The 18,861-nt window shown below is 36.5% G+C and overlaps 1 protein-coding gene across 1 annotated transcript in view; it reads right to left on the bottom strand.

The window, feature by feature from the left end:
- Positions 1 to 3,423: 3,423 nt before the first annotated feature.
- Positions 3,424 to 18,861, bottom strand: part of LOC121369195 (autophagy-related protein 16-1-like) — a 33,020-nt gene continuing 17,582 nt past the window's right edge. Inside the window, exons 5-17 of the mRNA XM_041494117.1 lie at positions 17,688 to 17,778; positions 16,924 to 17,084; positions 15,629 to 15,691; positions 14,674 to 14,752; positions 14,120 to 14,225; positions 10,986 to 11,056; positions 10,415 to 10,486; positions 8,670 to 8,790; positions 6,786 to 6,959; positions 6,429 to 6,513; positions 5,921 to 5,968; positions 4,967 to 5,065; positions 3,424 to 4,231 (exon numbers count right to left, since the gene is read on the bottom strand). Coding sequence (XP_041350051.1) covers positions 4,138 to 4,231; positions 4,967 to 5,065; positions 5,921 to 5,968; positions 6,429 to 6,513; positions 6,786 to 6,959; positions 8,670 to 8,790; positions 10,415 to 10,486; positions 10,986 to 11,056; positions 14,120 to 14,225; positions 14,674 to 14,752; positions 15,629 to 15,691; positions 16,924 to 17,084; positions 17,688 to 17,778 — 1,264 coding nt within the window. The 3' untranslated portion in view covers positions 3,424 to 4,137. The remainder of the gene's footprint in view (positions 4,232 to 4,966; positions 5,066 to 5,920; positions 5,969 to 6,428; positions 6,514 to 6,785; positions 6,960 to 8,669; positions 8,791 to 10,414; positions 10,487 to 10,985; positions 11,057 to 14,119; positions 14,226 to 14,673; positions 14,753 to 15,628; positions 15,692 to 16,923; positions 17,085 to 17,687; positions 17,779 to 18,861) is intronic.

Genomic DNA, 18,861 nt, shown 5'->3' with positions numbered 1-18,861 from the left:
TACGTCTACAAAATTTGTCTATTAAACCAGTATTTCCCCGATTTGTTCAACAAAGAGAAATACCAGTTTAACGACTGCATGGAAGTCACTGCCATGTTTTACATTTTTATTGTTTTACTAAAATGGCCTTCCTATCAGCTAAATGAGCTATGAAAACTGTTGATTTTTGTAAACAGTGGAAATAAATATACCCATCTATTTTACGTGCGAGGTTTGTGAGTGTAACGTGTGCTGTTTTTCACACTCGTCAGATTGAAATTATGTGCGCTGTACGAGCACGATCATACCCGCGTGCCATACAACCAATGAAAAACTACACGATGGAAATCGATTAGACTGATGTATAAAAAAAGAAGAAAAAAAAGTAAGATACATATATTGCATATTAAGCATTTATTTGCACAACACTTACCTTGCTCAATACACAGTGTGCCAACCAATCTGGGTAAGGTTACTTAAACCAGAGTTCTGTAGAATTAAATACATCATCCACCACAAACTGATTTGTTGCCACTCATAGTTGCAGCCATGGACATTCATTTCAATGTAAATTAAAACAATTTGTAATTAATTTTAAATTTTAAATTAATTTTACAAACAAAACTTGTGATATATTTTAAATAAATAAAGTAAATTAATAAACATTTTGGCAAACATGCTTTGAAATTAATATCTACACGAGCCGGTATAAACCAAGTTTCCTTGATCTAGGAGTGGGGGTGAGACATAGCCCAGTGGTAAAGCATTCACTTGGTGTGCTGTCGGCCTAGGATCGATCCCCGTCAGTGGACCCATTGGTCTATTTTACGTTCCCGCCAGTGCTCCACAACTGGTATAACAAAGGCCGTGGTATGTACTATCCTGTTTCTAGGATGGTGCATATAAAAGATCTCTGGCTGCTAATCGAAAAAGAGTAGCTCAGCGGGTTTCCTCTCTCAATATCTGTGTGATCCTTAACCATATGTCTGACGCCATATAACCGTAAATCAAATGTGTTGAGTGTGTTGTTAAATAAAACATTTCCTTCGTTCCTTGATTTAGGACTCTGAGCTAAACACTGCGGTTGAAGCCTTATGACATCACCAGGGGCCCGTTCCACAAAGCGATCTTAGCGCTAAGATTACCTTAAATGTATATGTTAGGTGTGCAGTTACGGTAATCTTAGGGCTAAGATTGCTTCGTGGAACGGGGCCCTGGGCTTTACATGTCACTAATGGTCGCAGCACACCAAGGTAACGTCAATAATAGCCGGTAAAGGGAGGAAGGAAATGTTTTATTTAACGACAGCACCCAACACATTTTATTTACGGTTATATGGCGTCAGATATATGGTTAAGGACCACACAGATATTGACAGAAGAAACCCGCTGTTGCCGTTTCATGGGCTACTCTTTTCGATTAGCAGCAAGAGATCTTTTATATGCACCATCCCACAGACGGGGTAGTACATACCACGGCCTTTGATATACCAGTCGTGGTGCACTGGCTGGAACGAGAAATAGTCCAATGGTCCCACTGACGGGGATCGATCCTAGACTGACCGCGCATTGAGCAAGCACTTTAGCACTGGGCTACATGCTGCCCCTAGCCAGTAAAGAGTTGTAGATATTCACACAGAAAGGTTATGTTTGTTTTATTTAACGATGCCACTAGAGCACATTCATTTTTTATCTTATCATCGGCTATTGGACGTCAAACATGGTCATTCTGACACGGTCTTTTAGAGGAAACCCGCTGTCGCCACATAGGCCACTCTTTTACGACAGGCAGCAAGGGATCTTTTATTTGCGCTTCCCACAGGCAGGATAGCACAAACCATGGCCTTTGTTGAACTAGTTATGGATCACTGTCGGTGCAACTGGTTTACACCTACCCATTGAGCCTTGCGGAGCACTTACTCAGGGTTTAGAGTCGGTATCTGGATTAAAAATCCCATGCCTCGACTGGGATCCGAACCCAGTACCTACCAGCCTGTAGACCGATAGCCTAACCACAATGCCACAGAGGCCAGTAGATATTCACAAATGCATTTCACATTATTTTAATTTAATTAAATCTTAACATTCCATGGATTTAGAGGTGAAATGTTGAGGTTAGCATCTTTGTACTTAATTTGGGCTTGTTATTTTGGGCGCAAGTATTTATCACGTTGACTTCAGTGCGATCTAAAACCCTGATCACTGCAGCCATTGAAGAAGTAATACTTATACGATCAAATGACCATATTTATTAAAATAATTAAAGGGACATACCCTAGTTTTCAAACACTAAGGCATATTTTTTACTATTATAGCCGTTTTTGATAACTGAAATCATACTTTACTTAGATTTTTACTTAGATTTTATGGTTTAGATTATCAATTTCCGTACATTCAAAGTGTTTTTGGTCTTCCTGGTGTTTTTAATATCACAAAATATATTTATCATATTTTTAAAAACGCATGTGCATCTGAGAAGTAACAGTTATGGAGTCAAGTTTTAGTCTAAAATAGAGGGTATGTCACCATTTCAAAGTCACAGACTCGTATTTCAGTCAATTGTAACTTTATAAAAATGTGTTACAGGTTTGTGGATTAAATAAATTTAGTGTTAATTTTCACGGGTTGAAACTAGGGTCTGTCCCTTTAAACATTTCTTTAATGCAAACAAAGTTTAATTAGTTCTTTAACAGACGATTGCTTTGCCAAACCAAACACGCAGGAAATCTAATAATATTGGCCAAATTACATCAATATAACAGGGAAATTGTATGTGTGCGTGCGTGTGTGTGCGTGTGATGAGTGTTTTATAGGGGGGAGTGACCATAGCTATACTGACTGTTATACGAGGGGAAAGTAGGGTGTATTAGAAAGAAAAAAAATTGTGTAACATAATTGTTGAAGGGCCAACATTTTGTACCCTTCCTTACAAAACAACGCCTCTATCTGGAAGCAGACACAGAAAAATAACAGTTTCTGGTATTTCATGAACAGAAAGCTGAAGGTTATGACAAGTTATCAAATTTACTATTGTCATTATTTTTTATTATTAAATCCCTTAGCAGACATACCAGTACATAACAATGGTATCAATGTCCCTTTTATTTTTCAAGTTTGTTATTGCTTTGTATCACTCCTCTCGTTAAACTAATCATTTTTGAAATATGTCTTATTTACTATAACCTCCACAAGTCCAAAATACTGGACTCGAGTACTCGAGGGTCATACTTGACCCAGACCCGAGTACCCAACACGTACACTATATGATAGACTAAGGAATAAAGTAAAATAGCATTATGCATCTTAATTCCAGCGCTGAACATGGATGCCAAATGATGCCATTGTATTGAATTCTACACATTAACTTTTTGTTTTCCCTCCATGTCTCATAGCTCTATAATGTAAGCAGTGAAAGCATATGGCTCAATGCAGTCAACACAATGAACTGAGTCTTCATCTCGCGTGGGTACTCGTCGAGTCTGGCTGGACCTGGTCCGTGCCCGAGTACTCGAGTACTCATGGAGACTAATTTATCTAGTAAATCTACATTTCAAGTCATGTTTTGGTGGGGTTTTTTAAACCAGGCAATACTACGGTATTTTGAAGTTATAAAATGTGAAAGTGAGGAACAAATTGCTGTTATTTCATACTGAAACAAAAAAACATAGGAAGCAAATAATGCTCAAAACACTGTTCACTGGTGAATTTTGTCAATAATGAAGTACTGGCTACAGATTTTCGAAGCTATCTCTGCGCTACGATATTGTAAAATCATCTTAAGCTATGACGTCATTAGTAGTCATGCCATAGCCTACAACAGTTTTATGATATCATAGCGCTATGATAGTTTCGGAAATCTGGGTTTTATTCTCTACTTTATTAACAGATGGTAACGTCCTCCTTACTTAACAGTTATTCTTCACCTATTTCGACACCCGCTATGCATGCAATACTGGAACATAATTCTGGTGGTAGTGAAATCGTAGTAGAAAAAAATATACATCCATCACTGTCAATAACTGGGTGGTTTAATGTTATCATGTGTGTGCATGCACCCACAGAGAAGGAGATTTCCCTGGAGTTCTATTAGTCAGTTTGTCAGCGAGCTGCCAGCCAATCAGCATCAAGAATATCACAGTCGCAGTATGCATTGCACGCTTCAGAAGTCCGACCAATAGATGATTTTTCGCGACCGCTCACAGCTGAGTATTGACGAGCCAATCGGATTCCAGGAAACACCATTAACAGCGTGACTGAAAACAAAGCAAATTTAATGCAAGATTAAAGTAACAATGTAAACTGGACTCAGTGGTATAGTGGTAAAGCTATTTGCCTTAAGGATGGTAGGTAATGGGTTCAGATTCTGGTACCGGCTCCCACCCCAGAGTGAGTCTTTTAATGCAAGATTAAAGTAACAATCTAAACTGGCCTCAGTGGTGTAGTGGTAAAGCTATTAGTCTGGAGGCTGGTAGATAGGCCTACTGGGTTCAACCCTGGTACCCACCCGAGAATGAGTTTTTTAATGCAATATTAAAGTAATCATGCAAACTTCAGTAGTGTAGTGGAAAAAAAAAGTCAAGGAAAAACATGTTTGTATCTCCATAGTTCAAGGGCCATAACTCTGTGAAAAATAGGTAAATTGCCATGAAAGACAAACCTGATAAAAGTATAAAGCTATACATAGAACTTCAGTTTATAATCTTAAGGCACTGTTAAATAAATGTCCGAAAAACAAATTTTCGTATCTCCTAAGTTCAAGGGCCATAACTCTGAAATTGCCATGAAAGTGAAACCTGCTCTGCAACAGTATATGATACGGCTGTACAAAAACAATACAGCTCATTATCTTGAGGCATTGTGAAAAAACATCCGAAAAACTATATGTGGGATAGACAGATAAACAGACGGACAGGACAGAGACGAAACCTATAGTCATCCTCCTGTTGGACCGGGACGGGACTAATAATAATGTCTGAAGTCTGACAAACCTGTGTCCCTTGAGAACCTTCTCCACTTTGTTTGTAGAAATATTCCAGACAAAAATGTTGCCATCGCTCGAACCAGCAGCGCAGTAGCTGCCATCAGGACTGAAATACACAATCATCAAACAGTTATTTATTTATTTTTATTATTCCCAGCCCCTTGTTTACAATTAGAACAACACATGACATGGGTAAAAGATGGGTTCTGTACATAATAATAATAAACCAACACAATATAACAATTTAGGGTACAATGTATGTCCTGTCCTGTCCCTGTTCCTGTCCCAGTCCCGGTCCTTGTCCTGTCTGTTTTTCCTTCCTGTATCTCTATCTCTCTCTGTATCTCTCTCTCCCCCTTCCTCTCTATCTCCCTCTCTCTCTGTCTGTCTCTCTCTCCTTCCTGTCTCTCTCTCCTTCCTTTCTCCCTCTGTCTCTCTCTCTGTGTCTGTCTGTCTGTCTCCATCTCTCTCTCTCTGTCTCTCTCTCTCATCAAACAGTTACTACTGCAACATGCACTCCTCAAAACTAGAAACTCAGCAAAAGACATGCAAACATTTTAATACATAGATTTTTTGTGATAAAATTAATTTGGTAAATAGAAGCAGTTTGTTTAAAGTTTGTTTTGTTTAACGACACCACTAGAGCACATTGATTTATTAATCATCGGCTACTGAATGTCAAAGATTTAGTCATTTTGACATATAGTTTTAGAGGAAACCTGCTACATTTTTCCATTAGTAGCAAAGTATTTTTTATATGCCTTTGATATACCAGTCATGATGCACTGGCTGATTGTAGCCCAGTATTATCTATGTCATTTAACAGTGATTGAAAATAGTATAAGCTGTCTTATAACAGATGTTGTCAGACAGATACAGGCAGATGGACAGACAGACAGACAGACACATGGACACAAAGTCAACAGCTTCACAACTGTACCACAGAAGCTAAATCTCTCACCTAAACACAGCCCTTGACCAGTCACAGCCGACGTGAAACCCATTTGCACTGTAAAACAAAAACAAAAATGTCTAACAAGAATGTGTAACAGAAAGACTAATCATAAAAATAAACTGAATTAAAGGTCCATTATCATACTTGCGTGTGTTGTTTTTGATATTTTACATTTGCTATGATAATTACAAATTGATTCCAGCAATAATCTTTGCATCATTAATTTGAAAATATCAAAATTACAATGTGCTGACAATGGGTAAAAACTCCACTAAGTACAAACAAAAATGTCTAACAAGAATGTGTAACAGAAAGACTAATCATAAAAATAAACTGAATTAAAGGTCCATTATCATACTTGCATCGGTTGTTTTTTATATTTTGACATTTGCTATGATAATTACAAATTGATTCCACCAATAATCTTTGTATAATCTAACTTCAAAATATCAAAATTACGATGTGCTGACAATGGGTAAACACACCACTAAGTACAAACAAAAATGAACCTGACCATAATGTGTTTGAAACTTGATTCATTCTAAGGTCTATAATCTTCATACTGTCATCTCTGGTACAACACAATAAACTGCCTCGATCTGAAAAGATACAAATAAAACTTGTATTATCACCACTAAACTATGAAATTACAATCATTAAAGGAATGCTCATGCAAGGATTTTGGACTGGTATGCATATTCAATGATATATAATGCACATTATTGGCTAATATCAAGAAGTATATTATTATATTTAATTAATAAAGCAGTTAAATGTGACGGCTATTATATATAACGGGTGCAGCCATTTTGTTCCATCCCAGTGAATATGCCCTCTGGCAAGCCAGTGGTTACGTAATAGTCTTTCTCACCTGGCGATAGATCTAACGACGTCAGTCTCCCCTGCAGCAAGATTTCGTTGGCACTCGTGTCGGACCTTGTGTCCCAGAACCGAACCCGTTTATCAAAGTGACCCGAAATGATGTGGTTACCATGCAGCGTGACGAGGTCGTTACAACTGGAACCAGCAAATATCGTTTTAACACCTGAAGAGAGAGAAACACAAAAACATAAGTGTTCGTCATTACAAGAAAAAGAGGGATGTCGCTCAGTCGTAAAGCTGTCATTTGACATGAGACACAATGCAAGATCGTTTTTAATAAGGTTTTCCCTCATTCCATCCCGATCAATGGTACGGTACATCACAGTCTGTTTTGTTTAATGACACCATTAGAACATATTGATTTATTAATCTTCACGTAGGCGGTTCCGTACGGTCTGGTGGATATCCTGCGCAAACCTGGTATTGCTGCGGCTGTGGAGGTGGCAGTAGTCAATCGTTCCCGAAGGTGGCGTACCCGGATGTCAGCTAATAGATGTCAAACATTTGAGCATTAGAGAAAAACCTGCTACATTTTTCCATTAGCAGCAAGGGATTTTTTATGTGCACTTTCCCACAGACACACCCAATAACCGGTGTGTATTTTTGTGCTGGGGTATCGTTAGACATTCATTCATTCATTCATTCATTCATTCATCCATTCATTCATTCATTCATTTCCCACAGAAACGACAGCTCATATCACAGCTTTTGATTACCTACAGATGTGGGGAACTGGAGAGCAGAAATATGATACTATTACCAGAGTTTGAACTTAACAACAACTCCAATAGCAATTACCGTAGAACTTGTGATATGTACTGACATAGATCAGGGGCTTTCCAAATGGCAGGTTTTAGATGCTGGATAAAAATGACTGCCATCAGTAGAAGGATAAATAGAGGATTCGTCACAAATATTTTTTAATATGTAAAATATCAACCCAGTCTATGCTAATCAGTATTTGTTGAGACTCTGCCGAGACAAATATCAACCCAGTCTATGTTAATCGGTAGGGTACATAAAATCTGTTTTGTTTAATGACCCATTAGAACATATTGATTTATTAATCTTCAGCTAAGAGGTCAAACATTTGATATTAGAGAAAACCCTGCCTAATGCACTTTCCCACAGACACGCCCAATAACCGGTGTGTATTTTTTGTGCTGGGGTGTCGTTAGACATTCATCAACCCAGTCTATGCTAATCAGTATTTGTTGAGACTCTGCCGAGACAAATATCAACCCAGTCTATGTTAATCAGTATTTGTTGAGACTCTGCCGAGACAAATATCAACCCAGTCTATGTTAATCAGTATTTGTTGAGACTCTGCCAAGACAAATGCCAATTAACTAGACGAGGTTGATATTTTACATATTAAAAAACATGAGTAGCTAATTCTATTTATCCTACAACACTTCTAAAATAACATTTTAATTTAATTTTTAGTAAATGACAGTACTAAAGTCGCCTCCATCGGTAATATGACGTCGGTTAGCACAAATTAGTTTGACATCATGCACGTAAAAGTAAATCTTATGAAAACGTTACGCTCAGGTATACAAGTCTTGTTGGCTTGTAAACAAATGACCCATCCACAGCAACACATTATTGCCTAGAGACCTTGCAAATGTGCATATGACTTTAAATGTGCATACCATTATTAATTGGGTTAATACACTAAATTATCACATGGGTTTATGACATGGATATCATGGGTAAGTTATAGGCTAATATTTGTTATGTTCATTTGTTGCACAGGTTGTGAATTAAAATTGTAGACTCAAAGGTGAGCATTTTGTCTATGGAAAAACATTTTAAAATTGCGGTATTACAGCTTGCCAACAAGGGGACTTTTATCCCAGGGTGTACGCACATGCTTTGCTATGTAGATCCCAGAGTTTCAATGTTCTGTCATGGCTGCCGGATACTACTTTATTTACATCGCTGAAGAACCTCGCTCGAAGAACCTTCCCACTGTGTCCAGTCAGGGTGTGCTGTGGGGATAACAAATGAATATTCAGATAAACAATGTAATAACACAGTATCAAAGAACGTTCCCACTGTGTCCAGTCAATGTGTGCTGTGGGGATAACAAATGAATATTCAGATAAACAATGTAATAACACAGTATCAAAGAACCTTCCCACTGTGTCCAGTCAGGGTGTGCTGTGGGGATAACAAATGAATATTCAGATAAACAATGTAATAACACAGTATCAAAGAACCTTCCCACTGTGTCCAGTCAGGGTGTGCTGTGGGGATAACAAATGAATATTCAGATAAACAATGTAATAACACAGTATCAAAGAACCTTCCCACTGTGTCCAGTCAGGGTGTGCTGTGGGGATAACAAATGAATATTCAGATAAACAATGTAATAACACAGTATCAAAGAACCTTCCCACTGTGTCCAGTCAACGTGTGCTGTGGGGATAACAAATGAATATTCAGATAAACAATGTAATAACACAGTATCAAAGAACCTTCCCACTGTGTCCAGTCAACGTGTCCAGTCTATGCTTATAATACTTTACAGTCTAGACTCAAATTTTTAATAATGTGGAACACATGTAATTTGTATGCACTGCCATGACATTAAAGTCTCAAGATTGAATCTAGACTTAAAGGGTCGAAATTAAAAACACTGTTTTTCTTACATGCAGATATTTAAGCATTCTAAACGTCTGTAGTTACATGTGTGTAAGACTTGGTACATTCAACCGTACAAGTTTATAAGCATGGGGCCTGGTGGCCAAAATGTTAAGAAAGCAGACTGTCAAAAAAACCATGCAAATCAGTGCTTCAGGAACAAAACCTGCCTACTGATATTTATTTTTAATTTTCATATATTACCACAAAAGTCTGTTTTGCTAATGGTTTCGATAATTGAAAACATGTTTAATAACAAATCTGATTGGATCTCTTCGGAAATCTAAGATAGTAAAACCTGTCTTTTACTAGTCACAAATTTCTAGAGTCAAATTACATAATACATGTATACTACACAACAAAAGAAAAGCAAATGAGGGTTATTGTTAGTTTGTAGTTAGAATAGATTTACTATAGTCCATCCAATCCAATTAAAATGTTTCTTTTATAAATAATTTCAGTTTACTTTGACATAAGAAGAAAAGTAAAATTGTTTTGGAAATAAAATAAAGAAATACAATTTGTGTGTGCAACTTACAAATCAATCGGCTCGGAAATAAATAACTTGTAGTAAATTACATAGTATGAAAAACATGAGATCCCTGTGGGACGGACTATAGATTACAAACACTCCATTCTGTGAAATCATAAATAGTGTATCAATCTGTAAATCTTCTGAATTTCAACACTGTTAACCCCTTCTTGAATTTATTAGTATTATTTTGTTTTAATGTTACAGCTAAAAATAACATTAATTTTTTTTTTTGGTGTTCAGTATAATTTAATCAAAGAACAGTGCATGTTGTGCACTGACGTCATGAGAACAGTTTCGTTAGTGTACATATTGCACATGGAATCCTTTACATATGGAATCACTGTAGAATCAAGAATGAGAATAGTCTTTAATTAGATTTTATCTAGACAAAAAAGATGATGAAACATGACAAAATCATGTAAAAAATCAGTTACCCTCAATCTGTGATCTTGTAAACCCCAAACTCGACTTGCAAAGTCATTGGAAGAACCAAGTATTAAACTATCCTGTAAACAGAAAAAAAATCAATGCCTTTATTACCCGTAATTGCATTCATAATTGGACAAATATAAATCATATTATGCATTGGTGTAACAAATAATATTACCTGATGCCTAAAAACCAATAGGACAAAAAATAATTTACATAGAATATAAGCACGATACTACACTACACAAATTTTACTTCTTTTTTTTAAATTATAATTCTCAGATACAATATACAGGGTATTCTAAAGACTAAGATTATAGAAAAATATTTCATTCCTTTTTAATTCATTTATTAATAAATTGTGTTACTCAATCACATCCATACACAATAATTCTTTCATGAATGAAATGGATAAATGTAAATTTACTTTCACAAGGCTTAGCATACATACTGTATACTAGGGGGATGGGTTAATGTAAGTGTACAGTTTTAAAACAAAGTTGTAGTAAAAATAAAATAACATGAATTGTCAGCTTAATTTCTAAAACAAACTCTGCAGTTGTTTTCCCTTAGTACCTCTAAATCAAATTCCAGAGCTGTGATGCCTGCATTGCTTCCCATAAGAAGTCCTTTTTGAATACAGTTACCTAGCAGAGAAAAAGAAAAAAAATTCAACAAATACTCCATTAAAGTTGCAAATATGATGATGCCAATGAATACCAATCACATTAACATTAATTATTTTGATCAAGTAAAATTGATTTTCCATGAGAATAAATGCTTAACTTTATATACAGCTAAGAGTAAAGTGAAAATGTTCAACTGGAATCAAGTTGACATCACACTTCTGCACTAACTGTAATGCAAGTTAAAATTTGTTTTGTTTTAAAAAACACCACTATAGAACATTGATTAATTTATTATTGGCTATTGAAAGTCAAACATTTGGTATATCTGACATAAAGACTTAGATGAACCTTGTTACATTTTTTCCATTAGCAGAAAGGGATCTTTCCTGTGCACTTTTCCACAGTCAGGACTATACATACCACAGCCTTTGACATATACCAGTCACATGGCACTGGATATGACACGGCCAAAATCCAATCAGAGAATGGGTCGACCTAAGTGGTTCGATCCTACAGCCAAAGCAATTTCCTTAATTGTAATTCAGTCTTGTAGACTGATGAACAGTTGGACAAATAGAGAGAACAAAGTTCAAATGTTTAATGACACCTCAGCACATTTTATACTACAGGTATTCAACGTCCAACGTCGGATTAATTCAACACTTGGTCTAGAGGATACGACGCTCATAGGCTACCCTTACCAAACAGTAGCAAGGAGTCTTTTGTGTATGCTTTCCCATAAACAGGAAAATACATCAGATCTTGACCCCCCAAAATAAGGGGAGTGACTAAATGCTCCAATAACTTATATATTGATACAATATAAATTCACATGCTAAGGGTAGCTAAAAATTACTCTCTTTAAACTAATTTCAGGGGAGTGATGGGGACCACGATCTTTGATGTACCACCTGTGGAGCATTGTAAAAATGTATTGGGCACACTAAGAGGAATACATCTAAAAATCTATAGATCCCATGTGTGGTGGATAATCAGAAAGATGTACCACTTGTGGGACATTGTCAAAATGTATTGGGCACACTAAGAGGAATACATCTAAAAATCTATAGATCCCATGTGTGGTGGATAATCAGAAAGATGTACCACTTGTGGGACATTGTAAAAATGTATTGGGCACACTAAGAGGAATACATCTAAAAACCTATAGATCCCATGTGTGGTGGATAATCAGAAAGATGTACCACTTGTGGGACATTGTCAAAATGTATTGGGCACACTAAGAGGAATACATCTAAAAACCTATAGATCCCATGTGTGGTGGATAATCAGAAAGATGTACCACTTGTGGGACATTGTCAAAATGTATTGGGCACACTAAGAGGAATACATCTAAAAACCTATAGATCCCATGTGTGGTGGATAATCAGAAAGATGTACCACTTGTGGGACATTGTCAAAATGTATTGGGACCACCAAGAGGAATACATCTAAAAACCTATAGATCCCATGTGTGGTGGATAATCAGAAAGATGTACCACTTGTGGGACATTGTCAAAATGTATTGGGCACACTAAGAGGAATACATCTAAAAACCTATAGATCCCATGTGTGGTGGATAATCAGAAAGATGTACCACTTGTGGGACATTGTAAAAATGTATTGGGCCCACCAAGACGAATACATCTAAAAACCTATAGATCCCATGTGTGGTGGATAATCAGAAAGATGTACCACTTGTGGGACATTGTCAAAATGTATTGGGCCCACCAAGACGAATACATCTAAAAACTTATAGATCCCATGTGTGGTGGATAATCAGAAAGAAACAATGTGGTGTCACCACAGTGTGTTGAAACAACATCAAACACAAATCCAGACTTTATAGAGAACAGTATTTTAATACAAATTCTGCTGAATTAAATTTCTCCGATCCCTAGCTATCCAAGACAGACCCATGCCATGACGTCAGCCCATACAGAATAAAACTGTCTTGTATAGGTCATGTCGTCATTGTGTTTAACATGGGGAGTATTACTTCACTGGTAATATATGACGTCATATTAATGCACGTTGGTTAGTTTTCGATCAATATTTTGTTATTAAAACCTTCATAATAAAAGCCGTTGTTAATTTGTAGTGTTAAATTATATTTAACACATGAAACAGACACAACAAATATAATAGTGTAGTTTATTTATGATAAAATGGTCAAATAAAGAAGTTACTTTTTTAGCCATCTTTCTTTATTGGTGTAAAATAATGGTTTATTTATCGAATGAATGGGAGAAAAGGACTTCATAATATGCGGTCATGTGGGATAGGCAAGCTTCGTCCTGGGTCAAATTTCCACCACCTCAGGTGTACGTTTTCTATCCCACATAACCACATATGATGGGAGTCTATTAATCTTGCCTACCAAAAACTGCTTCAGTGAATGAAGAAATAATTTGTGATAAAACATTCAGGATTTTTTTAAAATTATTTTTTTATTTTTTAAAATATGCAATATGATGGACAATCATATATACAACTATAAATAAAATTTCCATGATCTACAATTTACAGTTTGAGAGATATGGCGCTAAAAGAAACCATTAACAGGGGAGCTAAACGCAAATGTGGATGCCATTGCTCCTGTTGGTAACACCTGCATCTCACCTTTAATGGCACAAATCATTTGACTAAACCAACTAAAAAAACCGATACCACTAGAGCACATTGATTTAGTAATCATCGGCTATTGGATGTCAAAACATTTTGTATTTTTACAGTCTCAGAGAGGAAACCTGCTACATTTTCCCCATAAGTAGCAAGGGATCTTTTATATGCACCATCCCACAGACAGGATAGCACATACCACAGTCTTTGATATACCAGTGGTATTGCACTGGCCGGAATGACCAACTCAAAAACTGCCCCGGCTTAGATAAAACAAGACCAAAAGAAAAGACATCCTGATCATAAGCGTGAAGGAGAAAGAAGGCAGCTGCTATCGTATGACCGAAACAGGTAGCAAAGGCTGTTGGGATGTTTGGAACAATCTACTGAAATAGCGGGAAAATGCCATTAGTTTGAGGTCAGGTAAAGTAGAAAAGAAACTAATGTTTTTGAAGTACAAACCATTGACGACTTCCCAGAGTTTAATTTTCCTGTCTGCTCCACCAGTTGCGAACATTCGACCCGACAAACTCCACTGTATGGCGTTCACCTCATTCTCATGCGCTTCCTGAAAGAAATTCAAAATCTTACTGTCAGCATATTCAAAATTCAAGAATTTAAATGACGTCCTAAATTTAATGTGCATGAAAATTGGCTAGGTAAACTCGTTGTTTACAATGTGTATACAGCGAACAATATTTCAAAATCTTAGGTAACCTGAACTTGGTTCACATAAGTTTTACTTAGGTAAACAATTGTTCTGTTACGTGAATATAGTTCTAGTAACTAATGAGTTAGACCTACCTAACTGTAAAACACTTGTAAAATAAACCGATTTTCAATTTGAATTCTGATAGGATACTTTTAATTTTAGAAATTAATTGTTCACCACACAACCAATTGGTGGTTCACATGATTTTAAAGTTGCTTAACTGACATGTGAACAGAGTAACGGTGCTCGTGAAATATTGTGCCCTGTGTATATATGCTATATACAAACCACACAGTATACGTACCAGTTCAGCCTGAATTCTGCTGGGAACGGATGCACTAATACACAGCGGAGCAGCTTGCCCGTGCATAAATTCTTTTGTTCTGAAAACAATAGCAATAATTAAATCAGTCAAACTGACACAAAAATAATAAGTAAGTCCAACAATAACAAGCATTCTGAGAGTACTGCTGAAGGAAAACATGGCCTGTAGTAGGTCCAATACATTTTTATATCTCCTAAGTTCAAGGGCCATAACTCTGTCAAAAATGGGCCAATCCTCGTGAAAATCAAACTTGACATGCAGCTTAATATGATAAAGCTATCTCCAGGAAAATATATATAGAACAGATGGAGATACAGACAGACAGACAAATGGCGACAAAACCTGTAGTGCCCTGCAGTTGTACTGGTATAGAACTAATAATATATGATAACATCAACAAGAAATCATAGGGGAACTTTGTATTATTTAACAACATCACATTGATTTATTAATCCTTGGCTATTGAATGTCAAACATTTGGTTATTATGACATATAGTCTTAGAGAGGAAACACGCTACATTTTTGTATTTGTAACAAGGGATCTTTTATATGCACCATCCCCCCACAGACAGGATAGTAAGAGAGCCAGTTTATCCTAGCAGAACATGTTGCATGTACTATGGGCACCATGCTTCAGGGGGACCCGCAGTGATGTGTACATTTATTTTTCCCAGGTCATTTTTCCCTTCTCCCACAGGGGGTTACATAATATATATTCTGGAAAGCAGGCCTCACTGTTATTTGTGCTACAGGCCCTGCGGATCCTTAAACCGGCTCTGGATAGTAACACACACCAGTCTTTGATATACCAGGTGTGGTGCACTGGCTGGAACAAGAAATAGCTCAATGTGCCCACTGATGGGGATCGATCCTAGACTGACCGCGCATCAAGCAAACGCTTTACCACTGGACTGTAATCATAAGGATACATACAAATCTACAACTGGCTCCCTAGCTGCATCAGCTAACTCCTTCTGCAGCATCACCTGTCGTTTTCTGTAAATAAAACATTTGTGTAAATACACTGTTGTTATCAATATTACTGGCAACGAACAATATTTGAAAGACTACGGTAGTCAGACATCAGTTCATGTGATTATTATTAAGGTAACCAGTTGTTTGTTACACAAATTTTAGTTTCATAACCAGTGTCTACATACACAGACCCACATGCCAATTGTTTTGCTATGTTATTTATTGCATGAGTTTATAGTGCGCAAGAATATTATACCACGAGAATGAGAGATATAAATCTTGCACACTTAGTATAAACAAGTGTAATAAATAGCATGGCAAAACAACTGGTATGTGGTTCTGTATTTATTACACACCACTTTTCTATATAATGATTAACAACAGTTTAATTAAATAACACAACTTAATTAGTCTGGAAAGTTGGCTGAATTTTATGGAAATGATGGAACAATGAGCGTCCTGGCTAGGGACATGCCATCTTTTTGGGTGAACATGTACTACGCATGCGAGATTCTGTATCACACATATGTTCAATGAAATATGTTTTTTATTGCATGGCCAGAATTGTCTTTATTACTATAGTAAGACTAAATGGGTATGTAATAAATAACTGGTTGCCGTAAACATTCACTGAACTTACAAGTTACATTTTAATCACTGTATTTCCAGCCAATAGGTGTATACTACACTACTGCTGTGTATTCGAAACTCTCGTTCTGGTGCAAAGATCATATTCCTAAATGTTTCTAAGAGTCAAGAACGTGTTTGTGAATGTGTTCCCATTGTCATAGCCCACACTGCCTTGCCTGGTGGTGTGACAAGAATTTGTTCTCGGCCGTTAGCGAATGCAGTTTCGAATACACAGTGTCCAATTTTTTTTTTTAAATCAGTCACAAAAACCATCTACAAAGGGACCTGACTCAGACAGTATTATTACAACACATACTAAATCAACTGGTTGCATCTTACAGCAAGGGTACGTAATTAAAACAAAACAGATCATAAGTACCCCTACTGTGTGGTCAATACGTTAAAAATCATCTGAAATGGTAATCTGACCAATTTAAAAAAGCAGTTCTCTTTTGATATAATCTTTTTAAAGATGATAAAAATGCATCCATTAATTTTCAAGATTTTAAGGGTCCACAATTTTACCCCTTGTACCCTCTGGCAGAAACCCCTGCTACTTAGTTAGAAATTTAAAGACACTGTTCCCCCACGATGGCCCCCATAAATTCTTGAAATGCTCTTACTTTAAGAAAGTGTCGTTTTCTGCATTGAGCTTATCGGCCTCCTTTGACCTCTGTGACATCCACCGCTCGACGAGCTCGCGGTTATCATCCTGTACCCCCCGGTACTTCTCCTCCAGCGCACTGAACGCCATCTGTAGAGCCTGGTGTTCATCCTTCAACATCTGCAGAAGAAAGGAATGTTAACGACACCCAAGCACATTGTTTAATCAGAGTCTACCTGTATTACATATTTAATATTATTATGGTACCACACTGGATCTAATATTTATCCTTCGTCTAGAGAAGAAAGGAATATTTAAATGACACCTCAGCACACTGTTTATTAAAAAGCTACCTGTATTTGATGTTTAACTCATGGTGTGACACTGGATCTAAAATGAAGGACATCTGTAGAAGTATTACTAGAAGCAGGTGTTTGTTCTTTAACATCTTGAGAAGAAAGGATTAGCTCAGAATGAACTATCAATTACCATCAGAAATGATTTCATGTAACACAAAAAATCACCTGTTTTGAGAAACATTAATCGTTGTGTACAAAGCAAATGAATACTATGTTACTATATTAACCACCATTCCTACTTCTTTATGTATCTTCTCTTTTCCTCCTCCTCCTTTTCCTTCTCTCCATGAATGTCATGGTTCTGGAGATACCATGTAAAATGTCATGCTCACTATAAATAGTGATTTTTCTAAAATGCTGGGAGAGGCCAATCCCAAAACTTTATTTTTTACGGTAATTAGAATATATTAAAACCAAAACTCACCTGATTGGTTGCCTGCAGTTCGACAATCGTCTGTTCCAGGTGCCTCTGTGCATTCTGAAGAGCATTAATGTGGACTTCCGAATCAGCCAACCTGAAAGTGATATATGAAAAGGTTTTCTACATCCTGCCAACGATATGTTCTACCTACTGCATAAAAAAATTACTTAATCTCTAAATCTTTTCTTTGTTTCGTTAATCATCAATCATTTGGTGAATAAGTGGTTGCTGCCTGTTTCTGTGGTTACAAAATTAATTATTTTAATTCTGCAGGCTTAACTGAAAATTGGTTATACAAAAATAAATTTAGGTAATCCATACTGTTTTTGCATAACCCATTACATCCCTATAAATGATGAACTAAATGTAATGCTCAAGTGAAAAACAGGTCATGAACAATTAGATTTGCAGACATGCAGAAGGTGGATTTCAATCTTCATTACATCTCTATAAATGATGAACTAAATGTAATGCTCAAGTGAAAAACAGGTCATGAACAATTAGATTTGCAGACATGCAGAAAGTGGATTTCAATCTTCCACTTAAACATGGTACAATGTAGTGGCATAAAAGGAAATGTTTTATTTAACAACGCACTCAACACATTTTATTTACATATATGGCGTCAGACATATGGTTAATGGACCACACAGATATAGAGAGAGGAAACCTGTTGTTGCCACTTCATGGGCTACTCTTTTCGATTAGCAGCAAGGGATCTTTTATATGCACCATCCCACAGACAAGACAGTACATACCACGGCCTTTATTACACTAGTTGTGAAATGTAGTTGCATAAAGGACTATAATAATATGCCTGATTTTACTTCCGTGTACCTGTTTTGACCAATATTATAAACTGTAAGAAACTTTAACAAATTTTTTATATGAATGATTTATTTGTCCTGCTTAAAGCTCATGTTAAACTTGTGTGGGTTTTTTGTGGGGTTTTTTGTTGTTATTGTTGTTTGTTTAACTTAAGAACCCCAATAGAGTACACTGATTAATTCATCATCAGCTGATGGGTGTTAAAGAGACAGACCCTAGTTTTTGTTGTTATTGTTGTTTGTTTAACTTAAGAACCCCAATAGAGTACACTGATTAATTCATCAACAGCTGATGGGGGTTAAAGAGACAGACCCTAGTTTTTGTTGTTATTGTTGTTTGTTTAACTTAA

The sequence above is a fragment of the Gigantopelta aegis genome, chromosome 1 (genome assembly GCF_016097555.1).
Source record: "Gigantopelta aegis isolate Gae_Host chromosome 1, Gae_host_genome, whole genome shotgun sequence".
Lineage (NCBI taxonomy): Eukaryota > Metazoa > Mollusca > Gastropoda > Neomphalida > Peltospiridae > Gigantopelta > Gigantopelta aegis.
This window is presented reverse-complemented; position numbering and strand designations above follow the sequence as displayed.